The sequence below is a fragment of the Ochotona princeps genome, chromosome 2 (assembly GCF_030435755.1).
Source record: "Ochotona princeps isolate mOchPri1 chromosome 2, mOchPri1.hap1, whole genome shotgun sequence".
Classification (NCBI taxonomy): domain Eukaryota; kingdom Metazoa; phylum Chordata; class Mammalia; order Lagomorpha; family Ochotonidae; genus Ochotona; species Ochotona princeps.
In genome coordinates this window covers 132,310,749-132,331,311 of record NC_080833.1, presented here as the reverse complement: position 1 = coordinate 132,331,311, position 20,563 = coordinate 132,310,749, and the positions used below count along the sequence as shown (strand labels likewise).

The 20,563-nt window shown below is 50.3% G+C and overlaps 1 protein-coding gene across 1 annotated transcript in view; it reads right to left on the bottom strand.

Moving 5' to 3' along the window:
- The window catches only part of LOC131478296 (transformation/transcription domain-associated protein-like), a 62,296-nt gene extending 42,053 nt beyond the window's left edge, over positions 1-20,243 (bottom strand). The window contains 15 exon segments of the mRNA XM_058656917.1: positions 3,289-3,459; positions 3,698-3,819; positions 5,349-5,445; positions 6,919-7,080; positions 7,500-7,760; positions 8,344-8,541; positions 8,651-8,868; positions 10,206-10,402; positions 11,589-11,740; positions 14,442-14,657; positions 16,176-16,432; positions 18,231-18,396; positions 19,784-19,845; positions 19,848-19,974; positions 20,175-20,243. Coding sequence (XP_058512900.1) covers positions 3,289-3,459; positions 3,698-3,819; positions 5,349-5,445; positions 6,919-7,080; positions 7,500-7,760; positions 8,344-8,541; positions 8,651-8,868; positions 10,206-10,402; positions 11,589-11,740; positions 14,442-14,657; positions 16,176-16,432; positions 18,231-18,396; positions 19,784-19,845; positions 19,848-19,974; positions 20,175-20,243 — 2,475 coding nt within the window.
- Between the last annotated feature and the right edge of the window lie 320 nt (positions 20,244-20,563).

Below are 20,563 nucleotides of genomic sequence, written 5' to 3'. Positions count from 1 at the left end.
TCAGCAACAACACCTCAATTACAAACACTGTCAAACACATTTTGTCTGCTTAAACACTTCTGAAGATTCTCAAAACCCAAAGAGTTTTTAAATTTACTCACAGTGTTTGGAAGGGGGGGCAGCCTCATCTATGTTATAGGACAGAGGGAAAATTGATTAAAACAAAAGAAATCTTGGGCCGGTGAGGTAGCCTAGCGGCTAAAGTCCTCGCCTTGCATGCATCAGGATTCCATATGGGCACTGGTTTGTGTCCTGGCGACCCCACTTCCCATCCAGCTCCCTTCTTGGGCCTGGGAAAGCAGTCGAGGACGGCCCAAAACCTTGGGACCCTGTACCACGTGGGAGACCCAGAAGGATGCTTTTGGCTTTAGATGGGCTCAAGTCTGGCTCTTGCAAGCATTTAAGGAGTGAACCACCAGACAGAAGATCTTTCTAACTGCATTTCAAATAAAAAATAATTTTTTTAAAAAGTATATGTATGTATACTTTAGGAAGAAGCTCCAGGTTCCTGGCTTCGGATTGGCTCAGCTCAGCTCAGCTCCAGTTATTGCAGCCACTTGGGGAGTTTATCAGCAGACAGAAAATCTTTTTCTCTGTCCTTCTCTGTATATCTTACTTTCCAATAAAAATAAATAAATCTGCTGTTGGGACAACTGGATAGCAGCTTGCAGAATAAAGAAGCAGGATCTGTACCTGTCGCACTATACAAAAATCAGCTCTAATTGGCTCAAGGATTTAAACCTACACCCAGAAACCATTAAACTACTTAAGGAAAACATAGGAAGCACACTCCAAGATATAGGAACAGGGAAAGACTTTTTAGAAAAGACACCTAAAGCAATGGCGATCAAATCCAAAATGAACAAATGGGACTATATCAAACTAAAAAGTTTCTGTACAGCAAAGGAAACAATTAGAAAAGTGAAGAAGCAACCAACAGAATGGGAAAAAAATTTTACATTCTACACAAGTGACAGGGGACTAATATCCAGGATCTACAAAGAGCTTCAGAAACCCAAGGATAGTGAAAAAATAAACCCTGTAGCAAAATGGGCAAAGGAAATGAACAGACATTTCTCAAAAGAACAGATACAAATAGCTAACAAACATATGAAAAGATGCTCAGGCTCTCTAGCCATCAGAGAGATACAAATGAAAACCACCTTGAGGTACCACCTAACTCCAGTAAGACTGGCCTACATTCAGAATTCGAAACACAACACATGCTGGCGTGGATGTGGGGAAAAAGGTACCCTCCTTCACTGCTGGTGGGAGTGTAGGCTAGTACAATCATTGTGGAAATCCATATGGAGAGTACTTGGAAAATTGCAAATAAACCTGCCATATGACCCAGCAATCCCACTCTTAGGAATATACCCAACAGAAGTAAAATTTGCATATGAGAAGGGGATCTGTAATCCTATATTCACAGCAGCACAATCCACAATAGCAATGTCATGGTAACAAACCAGATGTGCGTCTAAGGAACAATGGTTAAAAAAACTGTGGTACATCTACTCAATGGAATATTATTCAGCTGTCAAGAAGAACGGTATTATTCTATTCAAAACCAGGTGGTCCCAACTAGAAACTATTATGCTCAGCGAAATGTGTCAATCACAAAAGAATAAATACCATATATTCTCTCTCATACAAGGAAGCCAACATGGAAAGGTGGAGTTCATCAAGTGCCCATGGAGCATGCGATGGAAACATAGTTCCTAAGAGACTTCTGCGTTTCCTTTTAGTTAAGCATGTGCTGCCTACTCAGTGACACATTACTTAATCAAGGTGTTACAATTTGTTGTTGACATTGTTGCTGCTGTTATTCATGCTGTGATTGATGTGTTTAATTTACATTAGTCAGTCATTTTCCTTGTAAAATGCTATGATTTATAGTTAGCTGAAAGAGCCGTGCATTTAGTTTAATCAGTATGTGTAAAAGTGCATATGCAGTGTTAGAGATGGGAATCATTGAAAAGATGGCTGATGTTACTGTTAAAATTATTGTACTTCTTTATAATTAGTTCTGATCTAAATATAGATTGCTGCAAGTCAGGTGCCACAGCAAGAGATGTTGAAGATTCTCTGTTCTAGGCATGTAGGCATTCCATGGATGAAGGAACAGCAGAGTATATTTAGCATGTTGTGAACATGAATATGGCAAATTGGCAGTTTTCGTCATTTGCTGGCAATAGTTTAGAGTGATGACAAATATTATTTTGATTTTTTTTTGTGTTATTTAGTTATGAGGAAAGTGTATGGTAAGCAGTCCATTTGATGGTTTACTAATTTCCTCGTTGTTGAGAAGTCCGAGTTGATTATGTATTTAATATGATAACCATTTGTGTGCTGTGAATTGCATTAAGAGTTATGTAGGGCAGAATTGATGCTTACTAAATTACAAAATGGATTGATGAGATTAGCCAGTTAAATCTTTTCACCAGTAAGGCACTCAACAGCCCATGAGATATTTACTAAAAATGTCAAGTAAATCCTCTTATTTTTGTATCACAGTGTCAAGAGCAGTAAAACAAACATGTTAAGATCCTTGATCTACTGCTATGTTTCACTGTAAAATTTACCCTTGTTAAAACTTGCTTCTGTTCAAATTTGTTGAGATCGCATGTAAAAGTATCCTAATATTACTTTGGCTGGTATTTTCTAATTACTGTATAATATTTTGGGAGTGCAAATTTCATTTGAATGTCAACTACAGTTAAGCATGTGCCGTTTGTTTTTCTTGCTCAGGTTTTGTAATTTGATGGAATGTTTTTATCATAATTTAATAAATGTTTGCTTTATTTAATAAAAAAAGTAAATCTTTTTTTAAATCTCTTCAGAAGCAACACAACAATGTATGCAAGATAAAATACATCATTTATCCTAGAGATGAGCACGCATGTGAAACCACACACAACTTCACTGCATCAGTGTCCAGGAGAACAAAGAACTAGGAGCAAACTAAACCTTCCCTATAGGGCAGCGATCAAGGATGGAAACTCCACAGAGTGAAACCAGAAAGACTCTGAAGCCAAGCAGCAGCCCTTCGGATGCAGGGGAAGGCAAGCACTGGCTTCGGGAACTCCTCCCATCGGAGCCCAGGGAGCCTGTCCGTGTCCAGCGACAGGCACCTCTTCACGGGCGTGTCTGCGAAAGGACACTGGGACCCGCAGGAGACTGCAGATGCCCAACACCTTCTGAACCTTAAACCATAGGAATGGACTGGTTGCTAGCTTGAAAACAAACTTAAGCTCACATGTACCAGTGTGTTGCACAACAACTTACCATCATCTGATCACAAAATTTATCATTGAAGGAATTTGGGAAGAGCCTCGTGACGGACGTCAGCCTATTCACAACATTCAGGGTGAGGCTCCGATAATCTCCCAGCATCATCAACAGAGGGTGCATGTAGGTGTGAATCTGATCCACTTCTATGGTCGCACCTTCTAGAAACTGTGAAACAGTAAAGTTACAAAGAGACAGACAATACAGAGAGAAACTTTTGTGTTGACTCTGGCACCACATGTCTGCCTTTCCTTAGGAAACTTGGATACCACTCACGTATTTCAGAAATGTGTGATGGCTTTACTTATAACATTTCAAAAAACTCATACTATGAAACAAGCAAGAGACTTATTACAACCTCGTGTGAGGCATGCCGGGGTGTACAGACACACACACACACAGCCACCTTTCTCATGCAGGCTTCCCCGGCCTCCTGCAGCTCACTGTTGGTGGAATTGAGGGCTTTGAAGAGTGCAGCGATGATCTTCTCTCTGGACTGAGGAAGGTAGTTGCAGGCTGCGAGTGTATCTTGGGAGAGAGAAATCAATGCAATTTCATTATGAAAACCAGAAACATACCTAAACAATTTCTCAGAGGATCAATAATGTGAACCTCTCGCCCGTTTTCTTACTATCTGCGCCCAGGAAAAGTGGCTGATAATACCTAAGAGGGATGTCAACAGCCAACCACAAAGGCTGCGGTGGAGGCGGACGTGTGGACTGGCAGCTGAGACCCCGAGGAGTGTCTGGGTTCCAGTCCCAGCCCTGCTTGCATCTGCACCTTCCCACCAGCGCCTAAGCTGGCAGGCAGTGGTGGTGGCTCAAGGAGTTGTGCTCCACCACTCAACTGGGAACCCTGGACTGAATCCCAGACTGCCAGCTTCAGTCTGGCCATTAGGGGTATTTGAGAAATGAGCCACCAGATAGATTTTTCTTTCTGTTTCTACCTTTCAAATTAAAAACAAAGAAAGGGGGGGGGAGGCCAGGAGAAACCTCACACCTTCTGAAAGGAGGAAAAGCTGGAGGACGGGGAGGAGGGGCCTGATATCGCTCTGCCCCAAGCTATCCTCAGTCACAGCAGTCACATCGGAGCCACTGTCCAGGGAACTGACACACAGCTTCTCCCCACCGCCCTGTCTGCTCGGGCGGCCACCACCACATTTGGGGATTAAGCTCTAAGTGTCTGAAAGCACCAACATTCTTTGGAGAGGAGACACACTACAAAGGCTAGCTAAGGGCAGTGAATGGCCCTGGGATGCACGGCGGGGAGTCCCCAGACATGCCCTCCACATGCACTTCCCACCAGTGGAGTGTCCCTGGCCTCGCCTTGTCTCATCTTACCAACTGACTTCTCAGTAAACTCACCTCTCACTCAGAGAGGATTCTGGCAACATTTTACTAAGTGTCCAATAATAATTAAGCAAGAGTCAATTAAAAAAGCTTGTTCGGGGTTACACATCCACACACTGTCAGTATACACTTTGCACAATCCTTACGTGTAGTGACTCAAGTTGCAGCAGCAGCAGCAGCAGACTTCAGGACCCATCAGGTGCACAAGAGCTGCAGGCCCCTTTGTGCATGCTGCCTCTACAGGACAGTTCTCTTAAACACCTGAATCACAACTACAGAACACACAGCTACTATACAGAAAGAATTCTTACATTCTACTCATGCATACAGTCCCCTGACATCTCATTATGTAGTTCAGGAAACAAATCAACTTGTTGATCCCACCTAAAGATCACAAATATCACAAGGATCAGATAGTGGTCAACAGCAAAGCTGTTTTTCTTTTAAAGATGTATTTGTTTCTTTGAAAGACAGCATCACGGAGAGATCACCCACCTACTGACTCACCCCTCTGGACTGCAATGGCTGAGGCAAAGCTAGCTTTATCCGAGTCCTGCACGTGGATGGTTGGGCCCAAGCACTTTCCCAGGGACATCAGGGAGCAGCCAGGACTAGAGCTGGTGCTCAAATGGGACGTGAGCACTGCGGGCGGCAGCTTAACCAACACCTCCAACACCTGCTGCCCATCTCCGATGTGCATGAACTCACTCAGGGCTGTGATTCGCAGGGGTACAAGCGACGGGAGGCTTTTGTAACAAGGCAGCTTTGTCAGAGCAGAGTCTTCAGCCTCACACAAGTTCAGCAGCTGGAAGACACAATGATGACAGTTAGCCCATTGATACTGTAAAGGCATGCTAACCTTGCAAGTACCACAGCACAGCAATCTTCCACACACACACAGCAACTCAACCAGCAACAGACAAACTGCATCCCAATCCTGAAGCACTCAAGTATCCAGGTGAACAGAGCTTCCTCACTCACGGCGGCCCAGGCCATCAGCACCGCCAGCCTCTGCCCTTAGCTGAGGTGCAGCTTATAACGCACCTGGACTCCAGACAGGCCAAGGGACGCTGTCTGCCCATCTCCCAGGAGCTCTTGGTCCTGCCTAAGCCAAAAGCATGTCACTGACACAAGGGCCCTAACAAGAGCTGGACCACATGACCACAGCATGCACGCTGAAGCAGAAAGCACAGGATTTAAAGACCAGGAAGGACAGCTTCCTAACCGGAAACTCAGACTCAGAGGGGACCATGGCGTCCTGCTTGCTTTCACCTCAGCTTCCCCCGACAACTCCTACAGAGAAGTGACTGATATCCCAAAACTTTTAAATGGGCACTGGTCACTAGCTCACCACAGGACTCTGAATACAGGAACTCGACTGCCTCCACAGTCTGACTTCTGTCCATCACTGTCTAATATCCACACTGGAACATCTACAGTGACAAATATTTGCCATGGGAACCAGCACTGTGGTACAGTAGGCTAAACCTTCACCTGTGGTGCCAGCATCCCATATGAGCACTGGTTTATATCCTGGCTGCTCCACTTCTGATCCAGCTCCCTGCTTATGGCCTTGAAAAGCAGCAAAGGCTGGCTCAAGTTGTTGGGCCCATGCACCCACGTGGGAGACCCGGAGAAGGCTCCTGGCTCCTAGCCATTGTGGCCAGGGGGAGTGAACCAGCAGAAGGAAGATTCTCTCCTCTATGTAGCTCTACCTTTCAAATAAAAATAAATCGTTAAAAAAAAAAAGCAAGTTTTCAGCATTGGTATTTGGATGCAGGCAAAGCAGCAGGCTGAGCTCGCATCCACGCTTCCCAGCTCACCTACTCGGTGGCTCGGACAACACAAGCATCAGGCTCAGCTCCTGCAACTCCAGTGTTAGAACCAACAGCATCTACACCACAGGGCACCACCGGAGCCCACCAGGAAAGTCCAAGCAGCCTCCACACACTGGCTCCAGACATCAGACTGATTAAAGCAGTGGCTAGTGATCTGCTGTCTAAGACAAATGAGGATCCTAAGTCAGAGCCAGGCCAGGTCCCCTGGAGGGCTGACAGGGTTCCAAGGATCCAAGGCCACCAACACTATGCTGCACCTCTCCTGTCCCCAGCCTCCCTTCCACCAGATTCAGGGGTGACACACCTGCACAGAGCACAGGGCCAGGCCAGGGCTGGTTACCTGCATTATTTCCCGAGCCATCTCTGAACGCACACAAAGACGGGCTAGCAGACACACGGCAGCACCATGCACGCGCCTCCACACCCACACCCACCCCTACCTCTGTGTAGAACACCTTATACTCCACCATGTTCAGGTCCATGGTGTAGAGTTGGGGCTGCAACGTGGTGCAAAATGTGTTGCCCTCCATGAGGCCGATCTGCGCGTTGGCGGGCTGGTGGAGCAGCACGTGCTTCTTGGGTGGGACCATGTCCTGCAGCACCTGGGAGAGCCAAGGAGGACGCACCGCTCACTGGCTGCCCTCAAAAGCAAAGTGTCTCAACACAACACTTTCCAGCAACCAGTCTGAGAGCCACTGTGAGAACAACATCAGGGAAGGCGGGATGTGCCCTGTGCGACGGGTTAATGCCCGTGACTCATCGAAACTTCTCTAAAGATGAAGAAAACACAACAACACTACCATACAACCACCAGACTGTGCTACAGGGGCTCAGCAAACTGTCCCAGCCCTGGCCCCAACAAGCTCCCAGCCGGCGCCAGCATCAGCTACTCCACGCACAGCAGAGGCAAGAGAGTAGGCAGAACAGGATACAGGGGGATGAATGGAGCAGCACTCCAGACTTTCAAATGAAAAGCCACCTCCAAAGTTCATCCCAGTTACCCAGGTGCCAGAAATCTCACCTCTTTGTGGGGCTCCATGATCACCGTCACACTTTTCCTGGTGACCTAGGCCAATACCTGCAGGGAATGCATAGCCTGCTTTCTCATGGTGGAGTTTGGAGAGGTGACTTCTCACACCAGATCATGTGTCACGTGCTGGAAAGACTTTTCCTGGGCCGCTACAATCTCCTTGGCCCGCTCCCCGTCCTTCAAGGGAGTCGCACACCTCATCAGGAGCTGTTCCAGGGTGGTCTTGGCCATGGCCACGACCCCATTGGAAACCTGCAGGTCAGGGCCATCTTAAGACAAAGGCATTGAGGCCATGTGTTACACACCACATGCTCTGCCTCTCACCCACCTGTGTGCCACCTGCTGTCCCAGGGGCAAATAGGGGTGGGAGAACCATGCCTCTCACAGCAGCTGCTTTAGGTAGACTACTGCAGAACCACTCAGTTCTTCCGGTAAGTTAATTCCTGCTTGTCAGAATACATCCAATAGGCAGGACCCTGGCAGTTAGTACAGTCAAGCCAGTAGTGCTGTCATATTTTACTAGTGTGAATTACAAATGCATGTGGGTTCATGAAGGATGCAACTTGGAGGACGCATCTGCACACATGAGGGCTGTGCCTCACTCTCCCTCTTCAGCTGCACCCCAGTGAGTGCTCCGGCCTGTGACCACCCCTTTCCAAGGCAAGCAGGCATCCAAACATTCTGAGAAAGCCTAGCAAGTTCTGCACTGTCCTTGTACAAGACACTGTCATGAAATCCAAGTCTCAGCCAGCCCTCCTGCCAGGCAGCTGCTGGCACAGCCACCAGCCCAACTGCCCTGCAGGTGAGCAGCCTCCGCCAAGCGCTCGTCACCCACCTCTCCAGTCAGGTCCATCATGACAAAGAGGAGCGCTTTGAGGAACATCTGCTGGTTCTGCAGAACCCAGGTGAGAGGAAGCCGCACCATAAGGAACTTGATGGACACCACATCCCACAGCTTCACATACCAAGCCTGCTCGTAACAGCATGCGCACAAATGCTCCACGATGTAGGAGAACAGAGGCAGCTGGCATGCCTGAGGGAGACAGCAAACTCAAGTGCATGGCTGCAGTGGCCTGCAACCGCCTCAATGGCTTCAGGGGCCAAGGACCCCCCCCCAAAATGAGAAGACAACCCTTCCTTACCCTCTCCTTGGAGCCCAGGATGATGCTTGCGACATCAAAGATCATGGCTAAGGCCACCTCTCCGATTTTGCACAGCTCCTTTTCCTCATAGGCTATGCAAATAGCTGTGGCGTCAATAAGAACCAGAGGGTCCATCCCCGTGGACCCATTCTCTTCACGGTGAAACATGGCAGTGCTGGGCTGGCTGCCCACCTGGTAGCAAGGCAGCAAGAATGGACCTGAGAAGAGAGGGGAAGGCATGAGACGGAATTCGGCACACAACATGAACACTCATCCCTCAAGCTGCAAAACTATGTCACTTTTCCCTGGGAGTGAGCAGCCCAGTGCAGCCAACTAACTTAAAAACAAAGGGCCTGATTCTAAGACTAGCTTTCTGAAGTTTTTCCATTACCCACTATATTGGTTTCCCATTATCTCTAGTTACTCTAAAGCAAACTTGCTTAAAAGAATCCCAACCAGCTATTTTTAGGTTTATCATGAAGTAGATGAGGGACATGACATGGGAATGACTTGAGTTATGCTCTGCACAGCTCTGTGCAACAAACAGGCAGTGGCAGCAACAGCAGCCAACTATGATGGAGAGTGCACCCAGAGACCAGGCAGCTGCAGCAACCAGCAGGCAGCGCCTCACAGGTGCCCAGCACCAGCCTGGCCAAGTGCCTCACAGGTACCCAGCACCAGCCTGGCCAAGTGCCTCACAGGTGCCCAGCACCAGCCTGGCCAAGTGTCTCACAGGTGCCCAGCACCAGCCTGGCCAAGTGCCTCACAGGTACCCAGGACCAGCCTGGCCAAGTGCCTCACAGGTACCCAGCACCAGGCTGGCCAAGTGCCTCACAGGTGCCCAGCACCAGCCTGGCCAAGTGCCTCACAGGTACCCAGCACCAGCCTGGCCGAGTGCTCAATCGTATAGCACAGACTGCTCAGGAGGAGGAGAGCAGGCACCAAGTTCTGCGCACTGCCTGCCAGTCTCACGTGTGAGGAGCTCTGAGCACACAGCCAGGAGCAGGTGGTCTGACTGCTACTCCTCTGCCAGGAGACATCAGAATGCACAAATGCACAGATCGTGGCCCTGATGGCAACTGGCAGGGCCACGACTGTCACTTACAAGAGCATCATCTGTACTAATTTGAACATGAAAACTGACAAACCGAATTGGTCCTTTACATCAAAGAGCTTGGGAGGCCTGCAGCAGGTGGCAATGCCTGCTCCAGAGAGCAGAAATGGGTCGTGTAGGGGTTGCCCAGCAGCACAAACAGTAAGCCAAAGCTTAGAAGAGATCACCCAGGAGAGGCAGAACACCATGAAATAGATCAAAAGCCAACCTGGCTTTGAAGTGCAGCGTCTACAAGTACTCAGACCCCATCTCTCAGAAAGACAAGGGCCAAAGCATTCAAGTGGGCCTAACGTTACCCAGCTGACATGTGGTAATGACCTTCCATCTTCCCAACATCCACCACGGAAACACCTTGACCAGCACTGTGAGCAGTCAGGACGCACAAGCCCAGAGGCAATGGGGTGCTTGGAGCTGCTCCCTGCAGCAGTCCTCACTCATCACACTGCTGGGCCACAGCCATCATGGTGTAATGGTGAATAAGGCTGGCCACAAAGGGCAGGGTGCTGGGCTGCAGAGCCTTGATGACAGCCGACATGAAGGCCCCGGTCAGGGCCTGCTCAAATGTCTTCCAAGCTGGCGTGTCCTGAGCCTTGTAGCGATGGGAAATGATGACGCTGGGGATGGTCTTCTCTTTGAAGCTGAAGACAGAATGAAACTCACCATCAGACACCCAGCCCCGGGCCACTGGAGCCACACAGTGAGGCCTGGGCAAGTTCATCTCCCTACCTGAACTCCAGCACCACCTGACATTGTGAATGAGTCTCATCATGAACCCTTATGGCCAGTGCCACAAACACCCACACGTGTCCTTAGTATGAGCTTGGACCATGGCATAGTCTTTTTATCATCATTCCCTATTTTAATAAAGCCAGTGCTTTGATCTTTGATAGTTAAATAAACCAAAATTCTAAGAAGTAACTTCAATCAACAATCCAGCAAGCATGAAAACACTATACCCCGAAGGTATAGTGAAAAGCCACAGCGAGAACAGACTCACACAGGCCAGCCACCCTAAAGCATTTCCTGCCAGTTCCTGCACCCAGGCAAACACACCCAAAACAGAATGTTCAGGAAGGACAAGCTACAGTACCCAAACCTTTCAAAAATGGTGCAGGCTTCTTCCAACTTCCACAGCTTCAACAACAGAGCCTCTCAGATCTCACCCCACTTACCCCCTGCCACGGTTTTGCTTCTGAAGCTGATAAACCCACTGGGACTTGGCATTTCTACACACAACACCTTTAGATGTGAAGAGGGTGGGCACCCGCCACACTCACCCACCCACAAAGCCATCTCAGCTACTGCCCCACCTGGGACAGTGCTCTTTAAATGCCCCTGGGCTCGAGGTGCTCCAAGAAGCCTCCTGGTTCCCACTTCCACTCTTGCTCAGTGGCTGCTCAGCAAAGCAGGATACTGTTGCCAATACTGTGACACTGAGAGTAAGCCCACCTTGGCCTGAGCCTGCCCAGCTCTTGGTCATACCCACTGCAGACCATGTGGGAAGTGAACCACAGCTGCAGAAAGAGGCGTCAGGCATGGAGGCCACCACAGGACTCAGGGCAAATGGGTCGGGAGCCTCACTCTCTCAAGCCATAAACCCACATGGAGGCAACAAACAAGGCAGATGGTAAACAGCATCACCCCAATTCCCAAGCACCCCAAGTTCTCCTCCACATTCTGGAGGCCAAGAGAAGCATCCCTAGGTAGAAACGCATGCTCTTCCTGACTTGAAGAGGCACACCCAACACCGAGGACCCAGGAGGTCCTCCCTAGCGCACATTCCCACCACGAGATGCCCAGTTCAGGCAGCAGACAGCAACCCACTTGGGGTGGGCCAGGAGCTGGTACAGCGCATGCTTGTTGTCCTCCAGGCTCATCATGGACACCAGGAAACACTTGATCACCTCCCATGCCTGCCGCCAGTAGTAGGGCTCTGTGTTGGCAATCTTCAGGCAGTCCAGAGCGGTTTCAATGGCCTGCAACAAAGGTACACAAAACTATAGTTTGTATTGAAAGCATAATTTTGACAAGTTTCACACGAAGCCACACACAGAACAATCTAACATCAGGCATCCTTCCTATGGCACCCCCAGCTCGTCACGATACTTGGGGTGGCAGGATCCACAAGCAGGTAAGATGGCCAGGGTGACTAAGGAGATTTTCTGAGCCTGGAAGTCTCTGAGGACAGAGTTGCTGGACTGAACCAGATTCTATGCCACACACAGAATGCCCGTTTCTCTCTCTCTCTCTCTCTCTCACACACACACATGCATCCAGAATCTGTGTCACACTCATCAAGGTTCTAGTAACAAGACAAGTTTCCTGAGGCCATACACTTCGGTCTGGGCCCCAAGTTCAACCTGAGAAATGGCTTTCCCGAGCTCTTTGAAAGGGAGTAAGGTAAACCTAACTACTTTTTGGAAAACCAACACAGCTGCATAAACTCTTCTACTCTTCATTTCTTTTTTTTTTTTAAAGATTTATTTATTTTTATTACAAAGTCAGATATACAGAGAGAGGAGGAGAGACAGACAGGAAGATCATCCGTCCAATGATTCACTCCCCAAATGAGGCGCAATGGGCTGTTGCACGCTGATCCGAAGCTGGGAACCAGGAACCTCTTCCGGGTCTCCCATGCAGGCATAGGGTCCCAAAGCTTTGGGCCATCCTCAACTGCTTTCCCAGGCCACAGGCAGGGAGCTGGATGGGAAGTGGAGCTGCCGGGATTAGAACCAGCGCCCATATCGGATCCCGGGGCTTTCAAGGCGAGGACTTTAGCCACTAGGCCATGCCGCCGGGCCCCTCCTCTTCATTTCAATGAGCTCTACAGGCACGGGGAGAGCACAATCACACACATACTTATCTTGAAGCCAAGACCTCGGTGCTCATAGCAATCACACCTCAATCCAAGAACTGTTAGGTGCTCACAACTGCACAAACCCAAGCTCTGTGGGAGGAACCAGAGGGAGGGAACAATAGGGCCAGATCCCTGGGTGTGACAAATGCACCACCTGAGATCCCGAGTGTCTACCGTCGCTGGCAACAGCTAGTAAGTCATGGCAGTAACTACAGACCACTAAGAATCAGTAGAACCTGTGAGCCAGCTGCTAACTGCCAGACACAACATGGCTGGCAGGGAAAGTCAATGGCTCCCAGCATCTAGTGGGCTCCGGGACCCAGCCTCTGTCCACAGCTGTCAGCAAGCACGCCTGTCCACACTAAGGCATCCATGGCACCATTCCTTGTCTTTACGACCCAGACAAACCTCACTGCTCCCACATTACAGCTCCTTGGGCCAAAACTACTCCTGAAAGAAGCTGCTGCTATGCCTGGCCTAGGCAGAAGTTAAGGGGGAGACACATGCCTTCTCTTTCTCCAACCAACACTAACCAGGGCAAAGACTCATGGGACCCCATGCTGAGGAAGCGGCATGGGATGAAACAAGGTGATACTAACACAAAGCTGCTGGCTGGGGTGGCTTCCACCATCAGTAGAGAATTCTGGATACCAGTATTCTCTGAGGACAGTGTGCTTCTTTGAAAACAAATCCAGAGTGGCTCTCACTCATCCTCCCTGCCCAGTGTTTGGGAACGTCTGGTATTTAAAAAGAACAATACAACATTTAAATCAGGGCTCAGCACTGACCATTGTATGTGGGGAGTGAACCAGCATGCAGATCTGTTCTCGTTCTGTCCACCTTTTAAGTAATAATAATAATAATAACAACTAAAATAAATTTAAAATTTGGGAAAAAAAAAGGGAAGTGTGGGAGGTGGCAGAGCAGCACAGTCCTCTGCTTCTGGCACCAGCATCCCTTATGGGCGCCGATTCTAATGACAGCTGCTCCACTTCTGAACCAGCTTCCTGCTGAACGGGCCTGGGAAGGCAGTGGAGGATGGCCCAGGACTCGGGCTTTTGCACATGTGTGGGAAATCCAGAGAAAATTCCTGGCTCCGGGCTCCTGGCTTTGGACTCAGCTCTGGCTCTTGTGGCCATCTGGGGAGTGAACCAGCAGATGGAAAATCTCTTTCAGAAACCAGACCCACCACATGCAGAAGCTTACATAAACCAAGCTCCACTGGGCACCGCCAAGGCCACAGCAAAGCCTGGGCCCCCAAGGGCTGAGCTGAACTGGTTGGCTGATGAGGGACGCAGGAGTTCTGGCCTCCAACACACTCGCCTGCCTGTATTCACGAGGCTACTGTGACATTGTGTAAACTCTCAGCCAAAACGTGAGTCGGTCAACAGTCCTGGGCAGGCAAGGCCACAGGCCAGCACACAAGCAGGGAAGACCAGCTCAGTCTCTGTGGCCAAAATCAACCACAATCATGAGCCAGGATGGGGACATCCTGTATTTCACACAAGGAAACACGTTTCTAAGGGACACAGAGGACAGCTAGGAATGAGAGGCCATGAGCCCAGTCTAGGGGGAAGAGGGCAGCAAGTTGAGCACTGGACAAGATGGGCCAGCCTGTTTTAAATCACACTGCAGCCAGCAGCCAAAGTCCACGTGGAGCAGGAATCTTGGAGTTCAAGGGCGAGAGGGGCCAGGCATCAGGACAGAAGGAACTGTGCCAAGGCCCCATGTCCATGGAGAAAGCCTGCCTGGGCTCCTGTGAAAGCCCCTTTGGCAGCAGGCTCGGCAGCCTCCCCAGGCTGCCCAACTGCCCACTTCACCTTCTCCATGGGGAGCTGCAGAGATGCTTTGCAGTCAGGAAACTCCACAGTGATGCTAGGGCCTTGAACTTTGGTCACAACATAGTGCAGCTTCTGGGATTCCTTCAGCATCTTCCGATTACTGCCACCGAACTTCCCCAGCACACGGTAGGCCACATGAGAGATGCTGTCGGCAGGGTTGCGTAAAGTGCGCCATAGAGCATAAAATTCAATGTGCTTTCGTGAAATCATTTCAGGCAACCACAGTCACAACTCAAAACTCCAAGTCACAGCACAGCGACCCTCTCCCACCCATATAGCTCCCTTTCAGGGGACACCAAAGTTGGTCATCCTTCCAGGGAATACAACTTTGAAAGCACGTAAGCATACACACTAATGTTGAATGGTGCTTCTGTGAAACAGATGGAGTGTGCATGCTACAGCCACGTATAGAGCTCTGATGTCGGACAATCACGCAGAAGCCTCTCGGGCGCAGACCCACGGCAGTGAGGGACAGAGTTCAAGGGCTTTTCCTTCTGCCTACAGGGTTCTATACAGTTGGCAAACACCACAGCAGAAAGCACGGGCCCCAGTGTCACCTTCATCACAGAACTGCACCCTCAACACTCAGCTCGCTTTTTGATCAGGGTTACCCTAAGTGCCAGGGATTCCTGCAGGTCACAGTCTCGATGAGTTCAAAACACCTCTAGGACAAGGCCAAATGTCTCGGCCCAGCCACAGTCATGCTCCACACACCATTTCAGTTCTTAAAATCCCAATCCTCTCATTCCTTCAAAGAACCTCAATTACGGCTGCAAAGGTGGAGTCTTGAGGCCACTCCAGTCCGACTGAGCCTCACGTGTCCCTAGAAGCAGGGGTGCTGGGATGAGAGTTCTCGACTTCAGGGCCCACATCCTGTCCTGGTGGGCTGACGGGAGTGGAGAGATTGCCCCAAGGATGGCGGGTTGCAGTGGCTGACCCTGCCTCTGCTTGGGTGTCCTGAGCCTCAGCCATCTCTGCCATCCCCACGCTGCTCCCGCACACCTGGGCCAGCACCTGAGCTGCCTTTCAGTACCCACAATGCTGCCCTTGAGACAGGCTGTCAGCCAGCATCCCGCCCCAAGCGACCCAGAGGGAGCCCCAGGGATGAGAGTCAGCAGCGCAGGAAAGTCTCCTGGCCACTCTGGAGTGCAGCCTAGAGACCCCTGGCATCGGCAGCAGCCAAGTCCCTGCCCAGTAAGCAGGCATCTGACCCCTACCTGGACAGAGTCCTGTGTCCTACAGGGACCGACAAGCAGCTCAGGCCTCCAAGGCCCATAAGCACGAGTCGGCACAGCAGCTACACGAAGGGCAACCTCGAGCCTGAGCACATCACACCCTCTGAACAAAATCTGTGCCTTCACACTGTCTCCACCATCAGCTGCTCCTTCTCCAGGACTGGGCCAGCAGGCACCTCACCTTCCCTTCTCTGTCTTCACTCACTACCATAGGACTGCAATCTTAGGGTCCCCGTCCACAGCCACACGGGGAGCAGACTGCAGCCCCAGCAGAGTGGTCAGAAAGCAAGGCAACTGCAAAACAAGCTTCCGTTCAACACCCCTGGTATCGCTGTCTATGTTACAGGACAGCAGATTCAGGGTGCACAAGCCCACATGAGTGCAGACAGACTCCAAGGATGACAAAATCCTCAGGAAAAAAACCAGAAACTCGAGCATCTGGCGCCCCCTGCTGGCACTGGGGGGTCAGCACACTTACCTGCATGAGCTCAGTGAGCAGGGGCTGAATGTGGTCCTGGAGGAAATCGGGCTGCAGGTTGTCCACACACAGCTCCAGAGTCCGCAAGCCTTGGCTGACCAACATCTGAGAGCCATTGAGCGCGGACACTAGGGGATCCATCAGCATGGGCAGATAGGGCAGCAGAGAGCTCAGCCTCACAGGCACTGTGAGACACAGCTCCACGAAGAGGTCCTTCATGTGCTGCTTGTGCAGGCCGCTCTGCAGCATGTTCAGACCTGTCAAGAAGAAGTGGAGACTGACCAGCACCTAGCCAAGCCCGTGCACAGCCCAGCCGGCCCCTCTCATCACAAACATTAGGAGCAGGCGCCGTGTGCAGGACTCCGTGCCCTGCGACATGCCCTGTACCCACACCTGCCACCCCTCCCCTGGCGCCCAAAGCAGGCTGAAGGCAATGACTGCAAAACCACATTTCACACTCAGCATAGTAAATCTCATCTAAACATGATGCCCTTAAACCTTAAACTACATTTTAAGTCATTTTCCAAAACACCTGTTACACTCTTTAGAAGCCCCATCTGAAGTCACTGACTGCTACACGTTGACAATTCACAGCCTTCCTTATTCAGGCTCCCAACAGAACACAGCTAAAATCTATGCTCTGAAGGAAACATTTGTTCTTCACTAGGAGCAGCAGGACAGTGTGTGTGCCATGTGCTGAGTCCCTCCCTCAGCAGCCAGCACTGGACCAAAGCCAGGAACCACAAGGCAGGAACCCAACCACCAGAAGCATTACTGCTGCCTGCCGGAGGCCACCTCAGCAGGAGCTGCCGTTGGGAGCTGGAGCCGCTCCAACAGGGGTGCACATCCTAACTATGGGCCCCGGGTCTGCCTCAGGACATTGGTTTTCAATTCCCCTTTTGCATACCATGGAGCCAACCCACCCATATTCGTGAAGATGAGCAAGTGTTTGCTGAATTCCTGCCTGCCGCTGCCCCTCTTAGTGCCAACAGCCAACAGGGCACCCAGCAGGGCATGCCCATGTGGCACTGGCTGCAGTAGAAGAGCTGAGAGTTCACCGGGAGGCCACAACAAAGCACTGGGGTCAGATCCAGGACAACAAAGGATGATGATGAGGGGGCCTGGAGCCACGTTCCCGGGAGAGGACCCCCAGCACAGCCAGAAGGGGAGACATGCTGGGGACGGTAGTGTGCACACAGGGAAGATGCCGAGTGGTCCAGCCAGACCGACTGCAGACAGATCAGGCCTGGATGCAAGAGCCCCAAAACCCTTCCCAGAGGACTTCTGGCACACCTGAGCACAGCATCTCCTAAGCAGCTTTTCACAACTAAGTACTCATGAAAGAAAAAAACCCTTGGACAGAATTTCAAGTCAGTTCACACCCACAAACACTGCATGGACCCAAACTGCCCTTCAAGTGAGTATTTTCAAAGCATTCTTGTCCCTCGCCCTCCAGTGCTGATGTCTGACAGCAAAAGGCAGGCCCCCTTCCCTCCTGCCTGCTGACAGAGCAAACAAAGCTGAAGCATATATCCTACTCACCTTCCTCCACACCTCAACCCCGCCCACAGTCAGAGGCCCACAGGGGCGTGCAGTCCTCAACTCTCTCTACTACAGAAACAATATTGAAAAGAAAATTAACTCATAATTCCTAGTCACAGAAATTGTAAGCTCCTGTTCATGCAAATTACAAACTAACTAGAAAATACTAACAGCCTGCTTTTTCCTTCCTTTTCTCATCCTAGGTATCCCTGATCCAAGTTTTCTAACTCTTAGAAGACATTTTCTTTCTAGACCTGCTTCCCACACACCAAAAAAAGACAACCAAGTCATAACTCCCCCAAACCTGTTCAACTCTGAGGAGGAAAGGCCTGAACACGGCTCCCTCAGTGTCCCAGAGCAAGGTCAGGGAAAGGTCACATACTGCCTCACCAACCATAACCTTTGCCAAGTACAGGGTATGAACCCCAACTGCCACACCTGGCCACACACGGCCATGCACAGCCACACAGAGACACACCTGGCCACACACAGCCACACTGTCCATGTCCTTACCTTGCAGGAGGTTTGGGAGGAGGGGTAGGAACTCCTGGTACAGGAGGTCATGGCTACCCCCACCAATAGAGCGCAAGAGCGCCCGGAGCAGCAGGAAGTAGTTGTAGAGCTCCTTGGCAGTCTGCGCAAGCTCCATTCAGTTGTTCAGGATCTTGTGCAGATGAGGCTGTGGGGGAACAAAGGATTAGTGGGCTGCAGGCAGGCAGGCTGCCACGGCAACCCAAGAGCGCCAGGTAACTGACCAAGGAAGTCCTTGCTGCCGCCCCTGTGCCTCACATTCACTTGGCCTCCCTCACGTGGCAGTTCTGACGTGTGCCGGGCTGCATAACACGACACCTCTCGGCACACGTACGACAGGCAGTGCACTCTGCTGGCACAGTCGCTGCCCTGTGTACAGTGGGAGTACAGTACAGACTGTTTTCTGTGACATTCATTTTGGCACAATATTCCAATGCCCTAGCCTCTCGGTGTGTCCTATGGGGCCAATCTGTCCACTTCACCGCATCCAGTGCTGGCAACAATGAAAGCACTTGAAGGGGTTGCAGTGCTAGCTACCTGGCCACAGATCATGATAAAGTCTTCTGCATCTTTACCTTGTCTGTTTTTTAAAAAGATTTATTTATTTATTTTTATTGGAAAGGCGGACAAACAGAAAGGAACATCTTCTGTCTGATGGTTTACTCCCTAAGTGACCACAACGGCCGGAGCTGAGTCAATCCAAAGCCAGGAGCCAGTTGCTCCTCCGGGTCTCCCACGCGGGTGCAGGGTCCCAAAGCTTTGGGCCATCCTTGACTGCTCCCCCAGGCCACCAGCAGGGAGCTGGACGGAAAGCAGAGCCACCGGGATTAAAACCAGTGACCATATGGGATCCTGACACGTGCTAGGCGAGGACTTTAAAAACTATGGCATTGACCGGGCCCTACCTTGTCTGTTATTACAAACATCAACCTCTACACTCCCACTCCCACTGTCTACACCCCCACTTTCCCCTCAAAAAAGCTCTCTTCAGATGCAAACAGTGGCAGCATACAGCTTTCTGTGGCAGCTGAACACTATGCCTTAAGAGGAAATGAATTCTGACAAGGTTGTTTTTGTTCTGCCACGTGCTATTCTTAGCACGTAACAGCGGAAAAGTTTTGGGCATTCTAGACTCAAGGGATGAGCTCTAACTATGCAAACTTCTTCATTTCTTCAGAACATGAAGCAAACACAAACCGATTCCTGGTCTTGACTGCAAATAGAGAGGTAAACACACGTCCCTGCACACTGTCACTTGCTTAAACATCAGTGGCTCCAGCTTGACCTGGAGAATCCACAGGGAGAGATTACTCGGCAGCACTGCTAATCTCAACATACAGGCTCACCCAACCTTCCACGTTTCTCCTCCTAAGTCATCAGATAACCTAAGCTCTGTTTAGAGACCAGAAAATGCTGCCACCTCCAGCCCTCAGGTGGCAAACACGCAGCAATGACAGCACACACTCAAGTCACCAAGCATCCCCTCCGAGTGAGAATCAGACGTGAATACAGACACCTAGCTCAGGGAGCTTTACCTTCAGCATCTGCTCATTTTCAGCTGCAAACAGGGAGACGGAGCCAAAGACCAACTTGAACACCTGAGGTACAGGTTGGAGAGCTCCATGTTGGAGCCCATCTCTGGCAGGCGGTCCAGGAGAAACTCCACCAGAATGGTAGCCAACAAGGCAGAGGTAGTTGGATTCTCCAAGAAGGAATTGGCGACAATCTGGCAAGATGAGAGCCACTTGTGAGCAGCAGAACCCCCCTCCCTCCCATCAACACACAGTGATTTGATGGGCATTCCCCAAACACAAAGCCAATCCTGAATCCGACACTAAGCTTTGAATCATTCACGCATGAAGAGAAAGCCTAATGGGACCACCGAGCTCTGAGAGCTTCAAGCACCAAATTCTACGATATTCTCACCGTCAAAGATGAACAACCTACAAGCAACAAATGCTTAATTGCTACTGCCAGCTGAGGCACAAATACCATGGCCCCAACCTGGCACCGCTAGAGCACAGTACCTGCCTCTGAGGATAGGAAGAGGGACTGGTGATGTTAGGCTGCATTATGAAACTAACACACTAGAGAACCATGTCTGAGGAAGAATGTGCGGGATATGTGACTCACCCTTGTGTAATTACAATACTCACTGGTTTGCTCAAGAGTTAGGGGAGCCATGGGTTGGGCTGAGCATGATCATGGGACCTGCTGGCACTCATGGAAACTCGGGCTGGGAACAGACCTAGCTCATCCAGGATGCAGCACCTGTAGGAAAATTGAAAAAAATAATGTAGGGTGGTCTGGGCCAC